This window comes from Centrocercus urophasianus, unplaced genomic scaffold (assembly GCF_019232065.1).
Source record: "Centrocercus urophasianus isolate 14NV4802_14NV808 unplaced genomic scaffold, USGS_Curo_1.0 seq_17, whole genome shotgun sequence".
NCBI classification, from domain to species: domain Eukaryota; kingdom Metazoa; phylum Chordata; class Aves; order Galliformes; family Phasianidae; genus Centrocercus; species Centrocercus urophasianus.
In genome coordinates, this window is record NW_024884722.1 from 9,599,336 (window position 1) to 9,624,261 (window position 24,926).

The 24,926-nt window shown below is 41.4% G+C and overlaps 1 protein-coding gene across 4 annotated transcripts in view; it reads right to left on the minus strand.

The window, feature by feature from the left end:
* Nucleotides 1-24,926, minus strand: part of ADD3 (adducin 3) — a 90,645-nt gene that overhangs the window by 22,849 nt on the left and 42,870 nt on the right. For 3 of the 4 annotated variants that reach the window (XM_042818193.1, XM_042818190.1, XM_042818192.1), the window contains one exon: nucleotides 3,469-3,692. In XM_042818193.1, the coding sequence (XP_042674127.1) occupies nucleotides 3,469-3,663 (195 nt within the window). In that variant the 5' untranslated portion in view covers nucleotides 3,664-3,692. Of the gene's footprint in view, nucleotides 1-3,468; nucleotides 3,693-12,271; nucleotides 12,397-24,926 lie in introns of those variants that run through there. The other variant, XM_042818191.1, reaches the window with a different exon arrangement.

Sequence of the window (24,926 nt, forward strand, 5' to 3'; positions counted from 1 at the left end):
AGCCACAAGAAACTTTCCTTTTCAAACTAACAGAGGAGAGATTTAGTTTGAATATAAGGAAGAAATTTTTTGCAGTAAGGGTGGTGAGACGCTGGAGCAAGTTGCCCATCCCCAGAGACACCTGAGGTCAGGCTGGATGGGACACTTGAGCACCTGATGGAACTGTAAGTGTCTGTGCTCTGTGCAGGGGGTTGGTACAGATGGCGTTTAAGGCCCCTTCCAATTCAAACAATTCTAGGATCTTACGAAAACGTAAACCAGGCATGCCAATAGTCAGTTTACAGCTGTTTAGCATATAAAGACAAAACTGTTTTTAATTTTAGAGAGTGAGATAGAAAATTTAAAAAAAAAAAAAAAAAAAAAAAAAAAAAAGCATTTCCTATTTTGGATATATTACAGCTGAAGTATATTAGAACCACAGAAAGCAAAGGAAGTAGTCTATTGCAAGAAAATATTTGTTCCTAAGAAAAGAACGATATAATACCCAAGTGCTCTGAACCTGCAGACATTAATGAAATAAAATCATACAACTTCATGTCCAGTGGTATTTCTGAGTTCTATCAGGCTCCACAAACTTATCTGAATGTCATTGCTTTCTACTGACTTAACACAGAACAACAAACATGCAGGTCCTGTCAGATTGTCCAGGCTTTCAGATGTACAGGGAGCATCAAGTAAACATGTCTGAGAAATTACTGATAATGTCAGGAGATTCTTCATGGGCAGCGTTAACAGAACAAATCAGCGTTACTGATTTGTTTAAGACTTATTACAAGCATTAGCAAACATCAGAGGTAATGAGTGCAGTTTTTCAATTATTTAATTTAGGAAAGGGAAATAGAACATCAGAGGGGAGTAGCCAGGCTGCACATCAAGCGTGCATCAAATGGCACATCAGAGAGATGCAGCAGTTTGATGTCTGAGGCTGTCTGGCCAGGGCTGTAGCCCTTGCAATGACATGTACTGCACAAAATACAGAGTGGCTTCTGAAATATATTTTCTAATATATTTTCTTGCTAAGGGATGTAGATTTTCCTACTTAAAAGGAAGGAAAAAAGCTTGTTAATAAAATACGAATACCTAAGCTTCCTCCTAGATGGTAGTGATTAACCTTTTAGCTTTATAGCATGATTCTTTGCTTGGAGAAAGTGTGTGTTCACACAAGCTTGCCTTTAGCCCATACGTGCTTGCATATTTTTAGGATAAGAAAGTTATTATCTTTGCTACATACACTTCACAGTCAGTGATATGTAATTATGATGAGTCAACAACTACCCTCCAATCTGAGTACACATATGCACATGTCAGATGAGATGAATATTCACCAGTAAGAAATCTCTTCACAAAAATGTGTCTGATGACCTCTCTTCCCCCTCTTCCCAAACACCAAACTAGTTCTTACTAAAGCTTTATGCAAACCTCTAATGCAATTCTGCAGCTATAGAACAGAAACACTGTACAGAATACAACCCTGGGCTTGTGTTATGCAGACCAGTAACAAGAGAAATGTTTTTGATACTTTTGTGAGAAAAAAAAAAGTATTCATAAGAGAGAAGATAATCATTTTTCATCTCATAATCATTTTCAGTCCTGACTCAAGAACGCTACACGCCACATTGCAGCCAGCCGCTGGAAGAAGAAATGCAGTTTCTACCCCCAGATCAATTAGGAAACTTGCTTGATGGACATTGGATGTTGTACTAAAATGCTTTTATTTCCTCACATGAGGAATCATAGAAGGGTTACTCCACATTTTCTGTTTCAAGAAGAGCCAGCAAAAGGAGAAAGAAGCTGGCAGCCCAGGCTCCTTCTGTCCATGCCTTCTCACACCCTGCATTGCACGTCCTTGTCTTCTCCCAGTCAGATGAGAACGGCCATGCAGCCAGCAGGCCCCTGGCTTATTTGGACAACCATTCCTTTGCACAACTTGCAGCTTACTGGCATCTCCAAACAGTGCTGGGCTCGGCTTGTCCTACAGCAGTACACTCAGAACTGCCTGGCTTCATCCTCCTGCTGTCTGTTAAAGCACTTACCCAGACTCAGAGGTAGCACCTCTTCATCCCTTCCTAAAACCTGTACGCTGACACTGTATCTCCAGAATACCAGAGACTGCAGCAAAGAGACATTTATTACACTTGGCAGACTTGGCAAAGGGCCACCCAAAATGCTGAGCAAATAGTTATGACCACCTGATTCAGTGCTTCCATTGGAAGAACCAAAGAACACCACAAACACAACCTCTACAACTTGTTTTTATCTTGCCCTATTTAAACAGGATAAAGATCCAGTCTTTGCTGTGAGCCCTGGCTACTTGTAATGTGAGTATTTTAACAGGAAGGAGCAGACTGATCACATTTTACAATCGAGTGTTTAACATAATTTTATCATGATTAAAGCATTATGCAATACCTCCTTGGAGTATTTTCTTTATAATAAAGGGGTTGGCTGCAGAACGAAACTTGCACAAATCGACTTGAAAGTCATAAATTCCTTAATCAACAGGTTCACATTATACCCAGAGCAACACACAGATCCAAGAGGCACTCCACGACAACACTTTAGCAAACAATCCTGTTATTCATGGATGACTATAATAGGGTGATTACTAACAGCTGTTTGCAATCTCATTACATATGGAAAAGCTTCAGAAAAATGACATGAGAAACACCCCACCTTATAGTAGAGCTGAACAGAAAATGATCTGCAAAGCTGCTTAACCCCTTCCAAGTCCTGTTGTCTTTGTTGCTCACCTTATAATCCCCACCCCAAAGGCTCACCCTCTATAGCTTCAGACCACTCAGGCGCCAGTTTTGCTTTCCAAAGCATTCATCAGGTTAAAATTCACACAATGTATACATTAAAATATAAATTAAAACTATTAAACCACCTCTAGATGAAAGTGTTACACGTAGCCTACAAAAGCACTGAACTTATGCAACCAGAAAGTAAGTGCTAACATAGAATTATTAAGGCCTTATATGGGTATGATTGCCCCCAAGTACAAGAGAACATATTCTAGCTTTTGAATGATTTTAGCCAACATTAAAAACGTAATTAAAGCATTCCTGATGCAAATGATAAGTTCATATTCAAAACCAGAGTGCAGAACTCCATCTAACACCTAATTTGTTCCTATTTGACCGGTGTGACTCCTTTACTCTCTTCCTTGAGCCTAAGTTTTAATTAAGTACCCTTCAGCCAGCCAGATCTTTTTGTAACACTGTAATGAAGCGTAAGACCATAAAAGCACCAGGAGAAAAAAAAAAAACACACCAGTGTTTATTCACAGACAAGAAGCTAAGCAAACAAAATGTTGGATAATCTGCTTAGCGACCCTTCTTATAAGACAGTCCAGGGTAATTCTAGCTAACAGTGACATCGCTTTCTTTTCTTAAACCTCAAGAAACTAAAGAGGAATCTCAAAGCCAGCACTCTGTAGTTGTCATCCTCCCCGTTAATCCTACTCACGGGGCTCTGCAGTATCTGAGTGACCCTCTTCCTCTGCTCCATCATGTTGAAGTCCTGTCGCAGGTCCGGAGACATGTTCCTCTCCCGGAGGTACTCGGGGTCGTTCTCATTGATGCGGTCAAAGTACCTCTCCTTGTGGGGCATTGTGGCTGCAGGGGGAGAAGTGATCACCACCTGACTGGCATCGGTACTCATGCTTCAGCTCTGCGGATGGGAGTCCTCACCTGCAAAACAAAACAAAAGCAGAACATTTAAAATAATGAATCCAAAATGCGCGTTAGATATTTTGTGACAAAATCTCATTTTACGCCACATTCACCACTGCCCAAGTTTGTTTGTTTTTTTTCACTACAGCTCTCCTCATTGACACTTTTAGCTTCAACACAGCACATCCACAAGGCAGGGCCTGTCCTCAACATCCGCTCAGAGCTCTTCTCCCAACTCCAGCAAAGGCATTCCTCAATGACAGCATTTCCAAAGCATCCCATAGCTTCAGCTTAGAGAAATGTGTGCACTTGTAAGCAAGGATTCTCACCAATGTTCATTACATTAGTAACAAAAAAAAAAAACCTAAAACAAAACAATTTTCACATCTTAGTAGAAAAATAAGTCTAAAACGCCTTAGAAAAAAAACACAAGAAAACCAAAAAACAACCAACTGATAAACAAACACAAATAGAAAGTGGATCAAAAGCAGAAAATCAGACATTCACATTTTCACACAAAGAATCAGGCTCAGAAACCCCATTTCTCAACAGGTACTGAGAGGAAGGTTTTCTCAGGTCTGAAGAACAAAGAGAAGCAAGATTTGTAGGAAGAGATAGCATATTATGAAAATACGTTTTAACATGCAAATACCTACATTCAATAATGTATTTAATATAAGACTATTTGCATACAAAAGCATTTAGTATATAAGCAATTTACAAAACATCCAAATGGGAAGGAACACTGCCTGTCGAGCAGCGTTAAGTGATGTGGTTCAACTGATACCTTCCTGTTAGTGGCTCAAAGCATCCTTCCTTCGGGTCACTGCGGCTGCTCTTTGGGATATTGTGGGAGCAACAAACTGACGTGGCATCTGAAGTGGGACAGCTAAAACCTCCCACTACTTCAAGATAAAAACATTTGGGAGAATCCCATTAAAGCAGTTCCAGCAGCACAAGCCCTGCTGCCTGTGACGAGCCCTGGGAATGAACTGGGATGGCTTTGATACGGATATGTTCTTGGGTTTGCTGCTCTCCTGCAGCCTGAGCTCATTCACTTCCTGGCTGATCATCAGGGTCTGCCTGCAAGACTGATTAGGGGGTGCTGGGGAGAAGGCAAAGCTGGGTTTGGGAAAAATAACCTCTTTCAGTGTATGATCTTTTCCTATCACAGACTATTTAATGTCTTCTCATTTGTTCTCTGCTTAGGGCAATGTACTATAAGTGGAGGTACAAAATGAGCTAAGGTTTGCTGAAGAATGAACCATTGTCTTTTGCAGCTAAGAGCACTGATGCAGAAGGATAAAACTCTTGGGAGAGCATTCAGAGATGCCATCACAGCTCAACAACAATGAATTATGGCTTTTCCCCCAGAAAAATGCTGGGGTTTAAGAACGTAGGTTCTCATGATGTCTCCAAATGCCACAAGGTACTAAGAGCTGAAGATCGGACCTGTTCTCCATCCTCATGGAGATAACTGTCTCACTGGGTCAGAACAGACCTTCCAGCACCTCCTGGTAACCGAAATAACCAGAAATGCAGAAGACAAGCACCTCACTTGAATTGGCAACCATCTGCAACTCCTCCATAGATACTCTTCCCAGGAGTTGTGTTATCCAGCTGCTTTTCCTAAAACGCTCCTGACTCCTGTTAACTCTGAGTGGTAAAGGGCTGCCCAACTACCAACCCATTTAGATGGCAGGAACAACTTACACGCATGTCTGAGCTTCAAAGAACTTTTATTATTATTATGATTATTCTAAATAGGTTTACAGGACACAATTAGTTCAAGTCCGTTACTTTACAATGCAGCCTTACAGTGACAGAAAAGCCCATTCATCTGTGAAAAGACACAAATGTGGCTGGCAATACTTAAAATCCACAAAAGAGATTTTCTAATTGTGCTGGACTTCATTTTTTTCCTTTTTTCCTCCAGACTGGATGTTAAGATTTCAACATTAAAGTCCTTGTACTACAAAAAAACTCCATTACTGAACATAATATGGGTATTGGGTCCAGTTGTTCCTATTAGACCTGGTTCAATGCCTTCTCTGTTGGGTCTGGGCTGACTCTTGCATAACCCCTACTGTTTGGCTGGAAAACTTTCAAACAAATCAGCCATTCTTGTATTATTTATTTGTATCTTGCACTGATTTTTTTTTCTCCCCCCAAAGAAGGTCATTTGTTAAAACATGCTCTGCTTCTGGGGATCTAGGGATCTGTACCTCCTTCTCAGCACAGGACTGACAACGTATTCAAAGAAAAATGGTTGCATCCTTTGATACCCTCATATAGCTCATACATACCTCATAAACCTTATATAGCAGCCCCAGCTTCTGTATTTTTGACCTGTGACTAGGCTGCAGAAAGTAGAGCACTGCACCTTTGTCAGGAGGATACGCATCTCTCTACTTAGAAGTTTTATTTAACAAAAGCTGCCAATTAATTGAAATAACTTGGATCTGTGCCTCGTAGGCTGCAAGATTAAGTCCTGATCGTGCCCATCTGACACTTTGTAAAGTCTGAGTAACATGCTGTGCTGCTTTTGTTGGAATAACTTTTTTCAATGTCAAATCACAGAAGCAGCTCAAAAATAATAATGAGGTCAGAGAAACATGGAGCACTTAAAGAAAAAAAAAAAAAAACAGAGCAAGAGACCAAACGCAAGGAAAATTTCTTGCCAAAGAACATCCCAGAAAGCACTGACTTAATATATTCTTCATAACATACAGAACACATAAAAGAACAAATATTACCACAACAGAAAGACAGCAACAGAAAAGTGAGTAAATCATTAGACTGCCTAGCAACGAATCATTAACCTACCTTTTAGCCTGACTGTTCATGGCTGCATTCAGCCATCCCCCTTTTCTCTATGCAGTGCAATCCACCTGGTAGAGTTTCCAGCACTGCAAACCAGCAGCACACGCACCCCATAACTAACTGCTGGGTCTCATTTCAGGTCTGAGCACTCGGGTTAGATGAGACCACATCTCCTTTAAGGAGCACATTGTTTTATTCTGCTCTTGCTATTTCTCGTCTGCTTGTTTTTAAGGAACAGTCTGCTCTTTCTTCCCCCCTCCAGTATCTTGTCTGCCAGGAGACTTGTTGGAAGTGAGCTGGGTGTCTCTTGATCTCAGTTCCAGCCTCTTTGTGAATCAGGCAGGTTCCAGTCTGAATCAAAGACTTGGCTTGAACCAGCATGGTCAGCAATGCAAGCTGGCAGAAGGAAACATGCTTAAGGAATACAAAGGAATGGTTAAGAGGAACAAAAAAATAAGTGGGGGAATGTGGACTGAGATGAAGGCCACCATCACCACCATGTGACATTAGGAAGTCATCTTGCAATCCTCTCTCCTATAAATTTTAGCAACGATGTATTATTGAGTAATCACATCTGTTCTAGGACAAGAAAATACTTGAATAACACCTCAAAGCCATTTATTTCCTTCTCCCTCTTTTTTTTTTTTTTTAAAAAAAAAAAAACTTACTGATCAGAACATCTGACAATGAGCTGGCAGATTGCATTGCCCCTTATGTTGTATGAAGCTTAGATTTCATTTATCAGTCTCGCTTTATGCACTGGTAAGAAGAATAAGCTGTACATTTATACATGAGCATTCTCTAAAGGTAATTGGTGGCACCAAAAATACTAGGTAATCATAGAATGGCTTGGGTTGGTAGGGATCTTAAGGATCATCATGCTCTGACCCATGCCCTGGGCTGGGTGCCACCCGCCAGATCAGAGCCCATCCAACCAGTTCTTGAGCACATCCAGGGATGGGACACTGTGACATCTCTGGGCAGCCTGTATCAGGGCCTCACATCCCTCTGAGTAAAGAATTTTTTCCTAACATCAAACTTGAATTTCCCTCTTTTAGTTTGAAGCCATTCCCCTTAGGCAGTTAGCATTATGCAGCACTCAAGGAAGTCAAACTGTCAAATTATACCCTTAAATCGACACAAGGCAGGATTTGCATTTAAAAAAAAAAAAAAAAAAAAAAGCAGACACACCTCCTGCCTTCCCAGCCATGCTGTAATCCAGTCCTTCTGTCTCTGCCACCTCCTCCCATTTGTGCTAGCCAGTGTGTGTAAGGCTGCAGTGAGATGGGTAGGAAGCACTCCTCTTGCACACTGTGCTGCCTTGGCTGCCACTGCCAGCATGGTGTGGGCACAGTGATGGTCGCACCACAGCTCACCCTGGCTGCAGACTGAATGTTCAAACCCAGCATCACATATTTAATTTAAGCCCTTCTGCTTTTAAACAGAGGAAGCTAATGAAATATCCATCGTCTGCTGCCAGACATGACTTTAAGGAGACCTTGTGCTGGCAAGCATAAGCTCCTTCTAACTAAAAACATGGGTGTATCTGAACCTGGGTTCTGTTTTTCTGCATTAAATCTAAAGCATTATTTTTACATAATTACAGTATGTAGTATTAAAGTCAACATGAATACTCAAACAGCTCAACTCACACTTCACCCAAAAAATATAAATTAAAAAAAGTGTCCCTAAAACTTCACTTTAAGAGAATGAGGTCAGTCATCCACAGATATGACACTGGTTTGTTGTTTCCCTGTCCCTGTAATTCTTCCTTTCAAAGCACACCTTCCTCTTTGTATTTGCATTTCCTCCTTTTATTTATTTGCTTATTTTTAGTTGCAATGTATTGTAGGGTACCTGCCTTAGCAGGAGGGGTGGACTCAATCTCTTGAGTTCTCTTCTAACCTCCGAGATTCTGTGAATAAGTACCTGACACACTGCAATTTACCAGACAGTTCTAATTTAAAGGTGAGTTACGTTTTGCTTACATGCAAAGTTGACTTACATATATAAATGCATGCATATATTTTCAATTGACATTGAACTCCAGCTGGGGCTGCCACCTCAGCCTGGGAACACAGGGTGACCACCCTGCAAAACTGTGTGGAACCACTGCGTGCCAACCTTTTCTGAGGCAATTCAGAAAATCATCTCCTTAAACTGAGTAAATGCTCCAGACCAGCTAATAAATTAAATCATTTGTAAAGCTGTAATTAGCTTCTGCACTTACTTGACTTGAAAAGCATGCCAGTGCTACCTCACACCCACTCTTCCTCTGTTTTTCTTCCACCTGCAATACTACAAAGCTCAAGAACAAACACAGTAAGACTGGACTTGAATAGCATTACATTAAAATTCCACACTTTGGTAAGGGATGTGCCTAAAGCACCTCTACACCTCTCTTGTTTCTATGCCATGGCATAGAAGCAGCAGCCTCCTGCAACTATGAGATGGAGCCCAGCAGAGCTGCCAGGGAGAGCTGATCCCACGGCAAGTGTGAACAGCTGCTCTCACAGCCCCACTGAATGGCAGTGATGGATCTGAAATTGATTTTTCAATTTTTTTCTCTCACTTTTACATTTTTCTGTTATTTGATGGAAGATGAATTGAACCTTTGCAAGAAGCACCCTCCTATCCACCACCAGGAATGACCACAGCAGCAGAACTGCTGCAGAGCTTCAGCTCACTGAGCTGCACACTTTCTGAAGCTGCATTCATTCCCTTGCAACAACGAGGGCTTCTGCAAAGGAGAAGGATCTGCAGAGATCACCTGATAGAGCAGCAGTAGCACTGGTTTCCAGATGAAGAGAGAAGAACCAGTCCTTTCCCAGTCTCACCTAGGAGCTCATATATTATGAAGAATGAACTGCTAATCCACGTTTAACCACTTCTAAAAGTATATTAAGAACACAGCTACTACTGTCATCTCTAAAGTGTACTTCTGGTTGATGAAAGCACACAAACATGCATATCACATCAGTGTGTGGGCAAGGTGGGCCCACGCAGAGGTGCAGCCCCACACAACGCAGGGCTCCAACCCTTTGTGCACTCCTAAGCATGGCCAAGGACAAGGGCGAGCCCTGGCAGCCTTTTGGTTGTCACTGACTGTTTTTCTATGGGTGACAGCATTTACCCACCCACGTCAAACCCGTTTGGATGCTTGGAACAAAAGACATAAATATTATTAGCAAATATGTACATGCTACAAAGAATCTGTTGGTGATCTCAGTACTAAGTAATTGGGTATTAAGGTTTTTATCCACTCCCAACGCTGCCTAGCGCCTTAGAGTATTGGTATCAGCAAGGGATGCAAGTCAACTTACAGTGCAAAAACCAGATTACCTGTGTTTGACCTTACTTAAATCATGGGACAAAAACCCTCAGAATAATGACAGGAAGCTATAACCCCAAAGGAGTATTTCCATTTTATTCTGAAACCAGAAATGCAGATAAGACATCAGCATCTGCTTTCAGTAAGAAGAATTGCTTTTCTTTTTTTTGGTTTTAAGGATTCTGATGAAACCTTGGCAACACACACACACTGCAGCACCAAAGCAGTTTCAATTTTTGGTTCTTTGGACCTAGCTCATGTTCATGCTGCAAACCAAAGGAGGTTTAGAAACAACCATCATCAAAGAACACAGTATATCACAGGCAGAGAAGAGAAAAAAAGACTGTATTTTAAAATTCATATTGTTTCAAAGATATGTGGGACTTCAGTAATGAAAAAACTAAGTACTATTTTCCAACACATTAAAACACAATAAGAAGCTTTTTTTTTCTTTTTTTTTTTCCCCCCTCTAAAAGACTTATCTCTGCTTATCTACATAATCACTTGTGGCTAAGTTACCTAAAAATATTTCACGAGTCAGTAGACAACAGAGAGCTAAATTAAAAGATTATGTTCTGGTAGCACTTATCCGTATTAAGCTGTGAAAGTACGCAAACCCACACACACACACACACACACACACACACACACACACACACACACACGAGCAAGGGCTGAACAATCTCCTTAAATCCTTTGGAAAAGATGAAACCTAAGTTCGTCTGCAATACAGACTAAAACTTATCTGTGAGAAAAAACAAACACATTTAGTTGGGAACGCTGACCGCAGTCAAAACCTTTCACATTTTGCAGCACTCTTCACCTCCCCCTCTGGTAACTTCACTGCAGCTTCCCTCTGAATGGTAGCAATGCAGGAATAAAATGGAATTCATCACTCTTTATGCTATCATACAGATAAAAAAAAATGAAGTTAGTAATGGAAATTTTTTTTTTTAATTCCACTGATTGACACCATCCTGGAAAGCACCATTCGGAGCAATGAAGGCTGCTTTGCCGTCTGCACGAGCCCTCATTCACTGGTACAACATGTGACATTAGATCACAGAGAAAAATCTTACAGATCCCAGGGCACATCAAAAGTCTTCTTGATTTATGACAGTTTGATTATTCTGAGAAATGCCATGGCCAAAGCAGCTGCCTCCGGGGTTTGGATGAGGGGTCAAAGGCTGTGATGATGGGCAACCCCAATGATCGACACGAGGCAACTGCTGGATTTCACAAATGGTCTCAGGGATGGCAGCATGTAGCCAAACCTTTTTATAGCCCAAACCTCTGGAGCTCATCCTCTTCACTCCAAGCCCTGACCTTTCCCATCACCGATACCTGAACGGCAGCTCAGCAAGGGCCTGATGACCACGCACCGACCCTACAGCGAGGAAGGGGAAACCCAGCCAACAGCTGATCTCAGCAGGGACATTTGTAATTGGAGACACCATGAAACTGTCAGCCCTTCGATCATAAAGTCTTCAAGACAAATTGTATCTTTATTTATGTTATGCACCACACCCTACGTGATTCTTCCAGTTCATCTCAGGATCTCTGAATCACTCCACTATAAATTTTAAATAGGGAGAAACAAGGGAAATAGGGAAGCCATATAAATAGACTGATCCCATTGCAATTATGTAAAGTAAATCGGCTAACTTCTCCAAAGAAAAGAAGTTAGACATTTTGCTGATCTGTACGTATATTTCCACATTAAACAGAAAACAACAGCACCTAAAAAAGCTGATTTATGATATAGTAAAAAATTAAGAATATTTTAGATAACACAGTGGCATATATTTATTTCATGTATGAAGAATGGGCACGGGGGAATGATCATATGCATGTGTGTGTGACTATGTATATATATATATTGTCATATACATACATATATATACATATATATATATATACACACACACACACACACACACACCTGGTATTGAAAAATAGTAATTTTAGAGATCAATGAAAGTATGGAACAAGTGATGGCAGCCAGCCCCAGGCTGGACTTTGCAGCAGGCACACCATCACTAAGAGAAGCATGGAAAAATACGTAGGCATTTCCCTAGAATACAGGCAGAGATTTACCCTAGGAAATGCTCCACAAGAGACCTACAGACTGAAGAGAGAAGGCACAGTCAGTATGAGTTTAACAGCTTATATTATTCATTGGACAGCATGGGGGAAAAACAAACAAAGAAACAAAACCTGTAGTGTGCCATTCCCAAAGCACGCAGGCATTGTCTTTTCTCACTCCATTCAGTCTCCAAAGGATCTCGCTTTTCTCTTCATTACTGGAGTTTTGCCTCAACTTACGGTACAAATTTTCCCCTTCTTGGTCCATTTGCAACCACAATTAAATGTTAATCCGTGTTAAAATATAACCAGAAGTTAACAAACACAAAGCATTTAATAGAGATTGTCAAATACTTACAAAAATCTCATCTGTAGAGGACTTAACTTGATAAGCACACCTTATGATACGATTTTTCATGCTTTCTTGTCTGGCTTGAGGTGATCTCACCCTTCTAACTCCTATTTCAGCTCTCCAAATGCCATCCCCAGCTGTGCCAGCACATCTGTCCATGAATTGGATACCGAAACAGAACAAGGTTAAAGATGATTTGGGAAAGGGTGGCAAGGGAAAGTATGGAGCAGAAGGACACATGGAGGTGGAGAGGGCAGCCAGGACCTCCTTTAGGAAAGTTCAAATGACAGCTATACTTAATTAGCCGATTCAAAGCATCTTGCTTTAATTATCCTTCTCTGGGAAATCCCTAGGATTTATGGTGGTGCAGGAACACTTCTTCTGCTTTTACTCACATTTCTAATACTGTCTTCAGCTGGCTTCAAAATAATTAAGGAATACTTGACTATCAAATCCAACGAATTTCCACTGCAATCAAAGTTTTACCTACATAAATACGCACATTAATCTCAATTGACTTGGCCCACATTTGACCTGCTTCTTTTCTACGGCACCTTCTGCAAACAGTGCTAGAAGAGCAGATTGAATTTAGAGAGGCAAAGGTCTTATATACCTTCAGGAATGGAAAATTACTCAGCTGAATTTCAAGGCAGCCAGTCTGAAGTCAAATGGTCATTTTGAACTTCACCACAGCATTGAACAGAGGAACAGATGTGCCCAGAGCAACAGTCAGCATACTCCTAACGAGTGCTGAAGATTAATTACCAAAGGCTTTGGTAGGGTGAGGGGTGTGGTGAGTCAGTGTTCAGCACGGTATTCTTTAGGATGGCAAAAGCAGAATGCATAAATACTTCATAATTAGATTACTATTATTTTCCAGTTCAAGCAAGCACTTCCCTACTTTAATTCCATAATTTCCTCCTCCATCATCACTTGTGAGCACTCAAAGTCTGGATAAAATAGGAGATGCTGCACAAAGTATTCCAATATCACAGCGTGGAGTTGCTCTGCATACCGTACACAGTCCTGGAGACAGGCAAATATCTGCAGTAGTTGTTTCTAGAGTGCAAAAGCAGCCTGACAGCTAAAACTGGAAATTTACACCATGTTGCCTTTCACCTAAGTAGTTGCATGAACCCTGAATACAGCTCGCAGGTTTTCAGGTCTGATAAGGAGTCAGACCAACATACCAGCAATAGAATTTCCTAACAGCCAAGGTGGCCCCAGCAAGCGGCTTCTCAAGATGCTTACTTTCTACTAAAACACCGTCATGCAAATAAAGAAAAACAACTTCTTGCTTTCTGCTAGAGAAGGAAACCAGTCTCTTAGATGAGCCACAGCACCAGCAACTTGGACATGCAGTGTCCGAGACCAGGTCAGGGTCACACATGCAGCGTGACTCATGCTCCTGCTGCTCCTTCCTCAAGCAATTCCTCCATTTCTGACTTCCCCCTACTTTTTGGTTTATAGTTTCAAGAACATACTTAGGCAAACAAATACATTAGATGGATCCATCTGTTAGATCCAAAGATTTCAAGATAAGGTATTAAGAAAAACCTCATAAAATAACTTAGAAGTTGTTTTATTTGAATTTTCTAACCTCATTTGTGTACCTACCCTGAAAAACGATATTTGCCTGTTTGCAATTAAACCTGCTTATGTCTATGCTGAAAGCTAGGATCAGGAGCATAACCCCTGGGTAGAGAGTTCAGAATTTGTGAGAACAGAGAGGTGGGGGCACATTCTTCTCTCAGTTATGTTGTTATGAAGCAAAAGCAAACAATGTAAAATTCAGTCAACAATCACTGCAGAAACGTCATTGTAATCTTACCTCTGCCAATGCCTGTTTTGAATATTTGAGAAACCCATGGAAATCATCCCAGGTAAACATGGTATTTTTCTTTACAACTTGAGAAAATTAATGAGAATACAAAAATGACAGGAAGGACACAGATTACACCTGCTTGAAAAGTGAAAGAAATCATATTCTCTGTGGCTTTCAGCCATCTTGTTCTCTTATATCTCAGGTTATTTTCAACATCTGCAAAAACCTGACACTGTTTTTGTTTTCATCAAGGAATTAGAAGCCTCCGTAGTAATGTAGGAACATGCCAGAAAATACCACAAAAGCTGTTTAATCAAGAACTGAACAATGATAGGTGATTAGATGCCTGCCAAAGGCTGCATTCACAACAGCACCCACAGACGTGCTGGAATGCTGCATCAAGCACTGCGCCCTTGCTGGCACTCATCTCCTGCTCCAAAAGGAAGAGCCGTCTGCAGGAGGGATGTTGTCTCCATAGTCTGGTCTGAAAGGCTTCCTGAGGGGTAACAGTAGATGCTTCTTTTGGAGGCACACTGTATTTAGACATTTTCTCTGTAATTAAGATGCATACTTTTATCTAGCTAAATTCTTGTGTTATTTTGGACGGCAAGGCTGCAGGATTTCTGTTTTTTATCATAATTACCAGGTAGCATTTTCAGTGTGCACTGGAGTAACTGTCTTCAGTGCCACTGTTGGGTTGTTGTGGGTTCTTTTTTCACTCCCTAACACAGCTATGTGTGTTATTATTTCTGCCTGCCTCATCAGTATTGTGTTCTGTGATAAATGACCAAAGTGGCTCAGTTAGCACTGCAAAGCAGTCAGAAAGAGGTGAAGGAAAGCATGCAAAGTGTTGTGCTGAATGAACAGGCTTTTTCCTGTGACTTCTGGCTTCAAGCTCAGAAAGTTGAGATTGGTAATGAAAAACACTCCTACCTGGAGCACAGCCCTACTTCAGAGCAATTATACTGCACTTGAAGATAGGTCTTCATTATGTGTATCCTATGTTCATTCTCATGTTACACTGAAAGTGCTTTTTGTGATCGGGCGATCTGAACTACAAGAACAGTGGTTCCTCAAGCTCTACAATGGGTGGAACTACTCCAAGTGGTCCATTTTTTTTCCTTTTCTTTTTGAAGTTATTCTCAACTGTCACACTAATGAGGCATCAGATACAAAGCTTTGCTTTCAGTAATTATATATATATATATATATAAATATACATATATGTATGATACCTAAAATGACAGAAGGGACAATGATAACTAAGTAAACAAACCCACCCTTTCCTGGTCTCCTCCTCTGTAAAGCAGCAAGTAATGCAGCATGCCCCACCGCCCAAAGGTATGCAAGCAGCTCTTGGAACTAACAGCAAATCTCACCCCTTCATTCTGTATCAGAAACTGAGAATAACAACTCTAAGACAGCTGACACAGTATTATTTTCATCCACATATGGGACACACACAAGGAAAAGTAATTACCGAGTGCTGCCTCATTTATTATGACAGCACAAATTTTTTTTTCTTTTTCTTTTTTTTCCCAAAGCTACCTTGTTTGGAAATGCAATCAATGCCTTTTGGTTACTTGTTTGCATTAGATATACTCCTAAGAGGTTTTGTACATTTTGCATTAGAATATAAAACACATTAAAAGTGAGAAATAAATTTTTCTCTGCTAATTTTATTTTGAGTTTGATTATATCCACTTTGACTAACCTTTTCTCACTGCTCTATGAACAGATGGAATGAATAACTTTACACCTCTCCGTAACCTCAGCAGAGAATCCTACATCTTTATCTTCGAATCAGACATCAACTTATGTTATGTGTCAGAGAATTATTCTCTACATTTGTACCAAGCTTGGCTTAAAGCAGCCAGCAGGTTCAGAAGGTACGTGATAGGAATGAGTACGTGCACAGACACTGTGATCACAGAAGACCTTCTTTTCTTAGAGGAGATGAGCATCATGCAGCTACCTGGACTTCTTGCTGATGCATGACATGAACCCAGACATCAGGGCAGAACCCAGTTTGGGCAAAAATAAAATAAAATCAGCAACTCCCGTTATAATTAAGCTTAACATATGAATGAGGATACTGAGTACAGTTTTGCAAACAGGGACCATCCAGGGGGAATCTGGGGAACCATATCAATGAGCCAACATTCATATTTCCTTTAATAATTAGTAATATTTGTGCCCATGGCAGTAGCATTTCCTGAAATGTGAACAAACATTGCAATAGATGTATTTGGAAATTGATGTTTGTAGTATCAAGACAGCATGAACAATCAAAGCATAATGAACAGCATTGCAGAGGTTCACACTTCAGAGAGGAGACAAGCATTCAAAATTTTTCAGCAAGTGCCAGTGAATTATGGCCTCAGACAGTTGGTTCTACCTGAACAACAGAAGCACTGAACAGAATGGGGAAATGTAAGAGCAGAATTGCTTGAAGGTGATTCTTTCATATCCTGTTCTTCCATTTACAATTGCATCATTATCACTAACAAAAAGATAATTCAGATTGTGATATTTGAGTGATTCCATGTTTCAAAAAATAAATCATTCACTATTATTCTTGAAGCCCGTTTGACCTCAGTACAACCATGACAAACATTCAGTTAAAAAAATATATATATCTGAAGAAAATGTGTGCTCAGAGTATCAGTTAAAAAATATAACTGCTGTGAAATATTAAAGGAGAACACAAAAGGGCCTCTACAATAGTATAACCTTTGCCTCTGTGTGCTAGCATCACAGTTTACACAGTTTCCATGGAAACTCTCTGCAAACATATGAATGTTCTGGTTGCATTAGATGCTGAACAGAAAATCCTTTGTGACCATTCCGGATGGCCATGGCCAGTGCCAACCTCCCAGTGAAATAATGCCCCTCACTATGCCTTGCCCAGCAGGCTCATGACACACTCACTCACATGGTACAGCTGCTTCCACAGCTTGTTTTTCCATCTCTGAAAAAGAGAGATGTACATCGTAACTTCTAAATGTTTCTTCCTGCATCGAGGGAGCGCTTTGCCCCTGCCAAGCTGATGGCCAGCTCCCCAGGACTGGACCTGCCGATGCAATCCAAGAGCTGTAAAACCAGGGCACTGGCTGAGAGACTTGCAGCAGGCTCCGAGTCAGGGCACTGAGGAATACATTTACATAACGAGTAGGCAACTGCCCAAAGTGAACACCACAATTCTTCATTATTAAATATCTTGAGAAAAGCAAATTAAAAACAAACCAAACAACAACATGGAGACAGAACATTCTCAGGAAGCAACAGGTATACCAGTCCAGAAGACAAAACTAGTTTCATCACATTATTCCTCACAGTGGACAGGTCAACTGATCTGCACATCACTTGGAGTCACAGAATGGCTGAGGACAGCAGGGACCACTGGGTCAGTGTGATCCAACCCTGGCTTAAGCAGAGCCATTTAAACCCACGTCCAGAACCACGTATAAGCAGATGAACAGTTCGTGTACTTGATGGACTCCTCCTGCAATGGAGGCAGAAAAACTCCATCCAAGAAAGCAGAAGTCTCAACAGAATGACAGGTCTCTGCTTTTGGCAGTTAAGGGTGTGTGCTTGAGAGAAAGCTGAGGGACCCACAGCACTTGTTTCCATTTAACATAGGAGGAGCTACAGTCAAACATCTAAACGTTGCGTACCTCCTGCACGTCCTCCTCCGCAGTTATAAATACACCAAGGTAAAAGCACATCTACTGAAGTGAATTAAAAGTGCACATTCAAGAGGTGCACCTGGCTGGGCAACATCTTGATTCTAGACTGAATTTTGTATTCTTACTTCTCTGAAACTGAGCAAATGGACAGTAGAGCGAGTTTGGCTCTAATTTCTGAGGTATCAGTGGTGTCACTCATCAGATTGCATACAGATGTGCCCAGACTGTGGCAGGACAAGATCTCCAAAGGCTGCATTCAGAAGACAAGCCTGCAGGCAGCGTGGGGAGGTGAAAGCCTCACTGCCTGAATGTGGGTGAAACAGGGAAGGCCAACACCTTTTAGCTTGTAAACAAGCACTTTTGTGATCAAGCCACTTTCATACGCTACCCAAGACCCAATGTCAGAAATCAGTAACAGTTTTGTGGTGAGATCCACGGAATGATAACCGATTTTGCACCGTGAAGAAAGCCACACTCTTGCATTGCCTCCACCCTCGATTTGCACGTTTATTTTTGTCCCCTTACAACAGGAAGCTCTGGCAGGAAGCTCCCGAAGTTCAGGCGGACACCACCCACCCGCCCCCCACCCGGCTCTACACGCACTGCTACCACGTTCCTCCCGCCCAGCCCGCTCCTCCCTTCAGCAGCACCTGCAGAACAGAGTAAACATTGGGTCAGCCCTAGCTCTGGCCGTTCCCCTGCTTTAATAACCCATTGTTCGCCTGCAGTTGCCTCGGTGAGATAAATCACCAACAGGCAGAACCTCCAGAGGGGAAGTGCCATCCCACGCATGTCACTGGGTGTAAGCCAGGGGCTGTGCTTCACGAGGGGCAGCCCCACGAGCAGCAGCCCCAAGAGCAGGTCCACTGCACAAACATCTGCCCTGCCCAGCAGCTCGGGCCATTTCTAACAGGTTTATAGCCATAACTGCTCCATATTTACTCCTCAGTGTGGGCTGGATGGGGCTCATGCCATCACCCCGCCTTCTGCTGTGGTCTGTGTTAGCACTAGGCTTTGGGTAACAGTGGCTGCAGGTAATGATGAAGTACAGAAGGTGATCACAGAGAATATTTGACCATTGGAGAAAAAACAGAATGGGCAGAGAAATTAATCCAACCATACAGGAAATGATAAAACTCGAGAAGTCACTCATTTAAGATTTTCCTCATATCCTCATGTCCAATAAAGAAGAGCACTGAACATAGTTAACATCTCACTAATGAGACATCCGATTGCCCAGAACAAAGCGATAATGAACATGAGCTGTGTTTCCACCAAATCTACCAGAAAGATTTTTAAGGGTCTGCTTTCCCACTGACACAAACACATGACTCCCATTAGCCTTAATAAAGGAAGGCTGCATTCAATGAGAGTAATTTCCCAGGACTGCAAAAGCAAACTGTGGCAGGACTGAGACACAGGAGAGATTGCTAAGAGAAGTTGTCTGCCACAAAACCATACTGACAGACCAAATTCTTTCATAATTTTCCCATGAATTTCTTCAGCTTTTGTTAAGCGTTTTTCACTTTAGGCCAGGAAAAATATTACGGACTTTTCTTATGCCAAAAGTTTGGAAAAACAAATCAGATAGTGGAACGCTTAGCTCACTTTTAGACTGAACTGAATATAACTTAAAACACGCACTTTTTGTTTACTTTAATCTTAATGCATTGTTCCTGTATACTATTTTTGACTCCGTGATACGTTAAATCTCACTTCTGTAACAATGCAAATTTGTTGACAGGATGGTAGGTTAAAGTTTATCTTTCAGCCTGCTTCCCTTGCACCAGTCAGAGAAATCTAGTTATGTCAATTTATATCCCTCTCTGTGCTCAGTGAGGCGAGGAAACGGAGCGGAATGCCAGAATGTGGAAACAATGCGAAAAACTAATGCCAGCGCTGAGCATCTGACGCTTCGGCCACGCTCTGTGTGCCCCCATGAGACTTTGAGATTAGTACTTTGCATCTCAAACCTGTGTTAAGAGCCGTCATTTATTCAACCTTCTAATAGCAGAAAGTTTGTTTTGCGGTCTTTTTTCTCCAGTTCAAATTTGGGAATTCAAAAATGAGTGCTTTTCTTTTCCTTTCCTCCCCCGACACCAGAAAATTCAATTTGGCAAGCAACATAAAATATTTCAGCATGTGTTTTCCACGAGAAACATATTTGATGCAATCAAGACATTCAATACAATTATAGTACACATCTATGAAGGCTGCTTCATGCACTCTCCTGTAACTTTACATAAGAATAGACTCCTCTACTTAGTGCACTGGCTAACACAGGAGAATATATAGTTTGTTACTACTTAAACTCATGAAAAAAAAAAAAATCTATTGGCACATATACTCACAGAATCTGAACTGCTTTGATATAAGAAACCAAGAAAGTGAACTGCAGTGCAACACTTGCTATAGCTGTGTGACTGGCACAATGCTGTATTTTAGAGCCACATATCAAAAATGTGTCTTGCCAATGAAATCAAAATTAGCTGTAAAGAAACGTGTTAAAATTAAAATCTGTAAGGTCAGTACAGCAAACCACAGTACTGTGCCATATTACAACCAGCCCTGTGCCCAGTGCAGCTCTGGCACATACTTGAAATCCAGCACCAGTTCTCCAGAGGCTGGTGCCCCGGTCTGCTTGAATGAAAGCCAAATCAGATTTCATACTCCTCAAGAAATAATAATAATAATAATAACATGCAGAACAACTGAGGCAAAGAACAGCTGATTTAAAGACAGGTACCAGCTTCAGTGAAAAATCTTACTCAAAATGAAATCATAACTCACCAGCCATGTTGCTGCTCTAGAAATAAAGATCACTAAAACGTGAAATAGAAGACAATGAAAATACAAGACAATTTTCTGCAGTTTCCATCCCCAACTGTTCTGTCAAATACACAATAGCACAAAGCATCTTTATGACAGGAATAAAAGACTCTTTAAATGCTCCTTTTATTTTTTATTGAATGAACGCACTCTCACACATAGCTCATGGAAGATGGCTTAAGCACTGGCACTGCCAAATCCTGTATTTGACTAGTCAACTATAGCATGCAAGTTACATGCAGAACAATCTGAAACATGTATTAATTGCACATAATGTGGCAAGTCAGGTGTTTGATCAGAAGACTGAAGCTGCAGCGTTCTGAGACACGCAGTCATCGTTAAGGTTAAAAACTGGTCAGTGGGTGTTTCACCACAACTGACAGAACACTTCTCAGCTCACAGTCACTGGCAAAAAAAACCCTCAAACTAAACCAGAAGGGTGTTCAGACCCAAACCCTCAGACTCCTCCCAATAAGTGCTGGGTTTGGTGTGGTTTGCCCTTGTCGCAGAGCCATGACTTGTTGCTAATGCTGCTGCTCCCTTCAGGAGGCACCGCACACCATACCAAGCCACACCTCCCCATCATTTGAAAAGATACCATCAGATGAGGCACTTCCAGAGAAATCCTCTCCTACTGAGTATTAGAGTTTACTCATAGGCGGAAAAAAAACCGAAGTTCAGTTGGACTCGCATACATGAACTCCTTCGCAGTTTGCACCAACCTGTCACGTAACCCACAGGCAAGTGCAGCCGCAGACTCTCCAGGTCAAGGTGTTCTCTGTATGATAAAATTACATTGCCCATCTACTCTATCTGTTATTAAAACTCTTTTTTTGACACTTGTAATCTCTCAGACAGAAAAGCACAAGATTAAAGTGCATCGGGAAGAACAGGGCATGAAGCCAGAGCAGAAACCAATCAAAGGGCCTCCAACCCTTGTTTCAGCAGCCCTTTCACTGGAAGGGAAACTAAAAGCGCTGCATGGTGCTTGAAGTGGACATGGACACGTTACTGGCCGTAAAAAACAAGTGCGGCTCTTTAATTTCTTAAATATTTACCACTCAGACATTACACAGTATAAAACTCAGAGCTGTGTTCCTGATGCTTGGACCCTTCTGTCAAAACACATATTGACATAAGACCTCCTGGTGAAAACATTTCAAAATGCTTTCACACTTTTGTTTTGAAGTACAGATCCGTTTTCTCTTCCCTTCCCCCTCCACCCACCCACTCTTCCAAACAAGTAAGTAATCCAACCTTGCACAGGAATTTTAATTGTTTCCATAACTCCTATCACCTGCCAAAAAAGTGCTCAGTATGACAGAGATTGGACAGGGTGCCTCTGCTGCATATATATATATATTTACAATATAAGTATGCACATATACACACACGCACATATATACATGAATATGACTTACATAGCAGTTCACTTCTGCGTAACTGTAAAGACCAGAAGACTTCGTAAGACCCAGCCTTACTCTCTGAAGTAGCAACCATGGCTTAAGCATCCTTGGGCTCAGATTTACAGCCAAGTTACTACAGCTGAACTTCCTGCCTCCTCCATGAGCCAGGCTTGGCGTGCTGTCTCCTTGCACAGCATTAGCCATAACAGATCCTAATTAGCAGTAGCGTGAGAGGCTAAACTAAGACACACACTGCAATGTTTGTTGCGAGTGAAGTGCGGTTCCACACATCTCCCAACAGCCTCCGAGAGCTTGGCTGATGTGGGTACTGTGATTGGACGCCTGGCTCCTTCCAAGAGTTGTGCAACTTCTTACATTTTATTTTTGTTCTTTTAATTTTAAGATCTTGGCCTGTCAATCCTTCCTCACACCACACATCATCTCTTACCACAAATAAGAGCCCTGGTTTCAGTGGGACCTTTGAAATACTCATCTTGTGGCAGGACTAATTGCACAACGCAAGCTTGTAAGGATATTTTCAGCATACCCATACAGCTTCATTTATTTAGTATTTTGGACCAGGTCTAAAGTAAAAAACACCACAACATTTCTCTAGCATTTGTTTAAACAATTCATTTTTTAATATCACGCTCCTTATAAATTTATGACATGTGATTACTGAATCTCAGTAAAATCCTAAGGACTGCTGTAGTTATTTAGGCAAAAATGCTTTTGTTACTGGAGCTTATACATGTTCCCTTGGGTAAGTTGCAAACCAGAGTAAGTTTGCTGACAGGGGAGGCCTAACAATTTCCATAGAACAAAAGTGCATTTAGAACAGTTTAATAAACAAGAGGAAAAATATCTCTGGGATTTACAGCATACTAAATTATTATCTTCAACAGTAGATACTACATTTTTCCACTTATGTTAAAACTACAACCAACATGCTGCAGCTTCTGACACTTCTGGCATTCAGAGAAAACTACTTTCTACAGCATCCTTTGATTTGTGATGGGTGGTTTGTTTTTGAATTGTTATTGGCTAAGTGAAGCCTTGAGGCAGATGTGCAGCATTGCTGATAACGTGCGTTTTCCAGCCCTGTGATAAATTTCCCACAGCTGCCGGCCTGCAACCTGACGACTTTCACAAGTTTGACTGTCTCACATTTAGACACAGCAGCGTCAGTCCATTTGATGTATGAGCTCTAGAACTCTAGATGGAAGACAAACATTTTCAGTACTGATTAGTTTCAACTGAAAACTCCTTCTGCTTCATTTCAGACAGCACTACATCTTGTATTCAAAAAGCCAAATCTTGCTGAAGAGACATTTCAAGCTGGAAGTCCACAGTCAGAAATGATTTTAGAAGCTGCAGTCAGGATTTGGATACTGATGTTATTTCACAAACAAACCCAAATGAGCACACACATTTCAGCACCTTTGCATCACTACCACCAAGGTCTATGTTGTTTTCAAAGTCTACAAAACTAGCTTTTCACAGCTGCAAAGGAAGTGACACAGGAAGAACAACGTGGGCAGCGTGTATCAGCAATAATTCCATCCGCTGCTGCCCAGCTGTGTGCACAGGGAGGAATTGAGCTGCTTCCTCTCCCTGAGCTGTCATTCGGGCATTAGGAATGCATGTGCTATGGCATGGGGCTGGAGGAGGGCACAGACACAGCGGCCAGCCCAGTGCGACCTCTCACAGCCTGCTCTCTTCTCAAACAGGACCTACCTGTGTATTGCTAAAAAGCACGTAAGATGTCTTTCAGAAATAAAGACCACAGTTCCTTAGTCGAAATGAGGTGTGCTGTTTTGGACTAGAGTGACTAAGGCTGAATTCAGATGCAGTGCAAGCTCCAAGCCTACATACGACTCATACTGCAAAACAGACCCAAGGTGACTGTAGTTGTGGGTTTGAAGTGGTACACAACTCTCAGATGTGCTACACACCAAGGATTTCACAGGGAGAGAACGCAAAAGGTGTTTAGAAAATCCATAGTTTTCCCAGCCAGCCACAGTGCGAGGAAGCTACAGCTACTCATGCTGTGAATGAGCTCACATGAATGGCCAGATGTGTGCCACCTACATTACTCAAGTATGGGAGGTGCTCAATGGTACCTAGAAAAAGCTACATCACGTAGGGGCTGAGGACTGACCTTGCCAAGTGAATCACCTCGCCTCACATGTAGCAGTAACAGCTCAAGAGTCACTGGTGACAATTTAATTTTTTTCTTCCCTTCTAAGTTTAAATCAGAACCAAAGTTGCCCAGCAACTAAAAGTTCCCAATCTGAAAGAAAAATTCCCGAATCCTGAAGTAATCGAGCTCTCATTCATCCTTCACATGATGCATGAGCTACATTGCTACCCAACATCGTCATGTGCAACACCCATGTTCACAAATTCACAAAGTCCTAGAGGGGGATTCTTTTTTGCTTCAGTTTGGATGTTTACAAACATTTGAATTACTTGTCTAAAGTCTTCCTTCAGGCTGCAGTGAATCATTTTCTAGACTTTGCTGGCTGTACTGACTTAACATAAATTGTAACCGAACTTGCAACTTGACATCCATATTGCTGCCATCCCAAGTTATGCAAGATGAGTGCTGCTCTAACACACCAACAGGGTACATGCAAGACAGGAAATATGTAGCAAGAAGAGATTGCTTAGTCAAATACCAGAGAAAAGAAGGAAAAAAAAAAAGATCACAAATGATGGCTTTTAAAACAAGAACTCATTAAATTCTTGCAACTCACACAGCAGCACAGGCAGGGCATTTTGGCATGTGTTTTTCCATGCTTTTTACTATCTTCAGGGGGTTTCAATCCACTCACAAAGCTCTATTACATCCTGATTTTCTGCACTGCGACACAAAGCAATGTAAAATGAGTGCACAGCAGATACCAAGC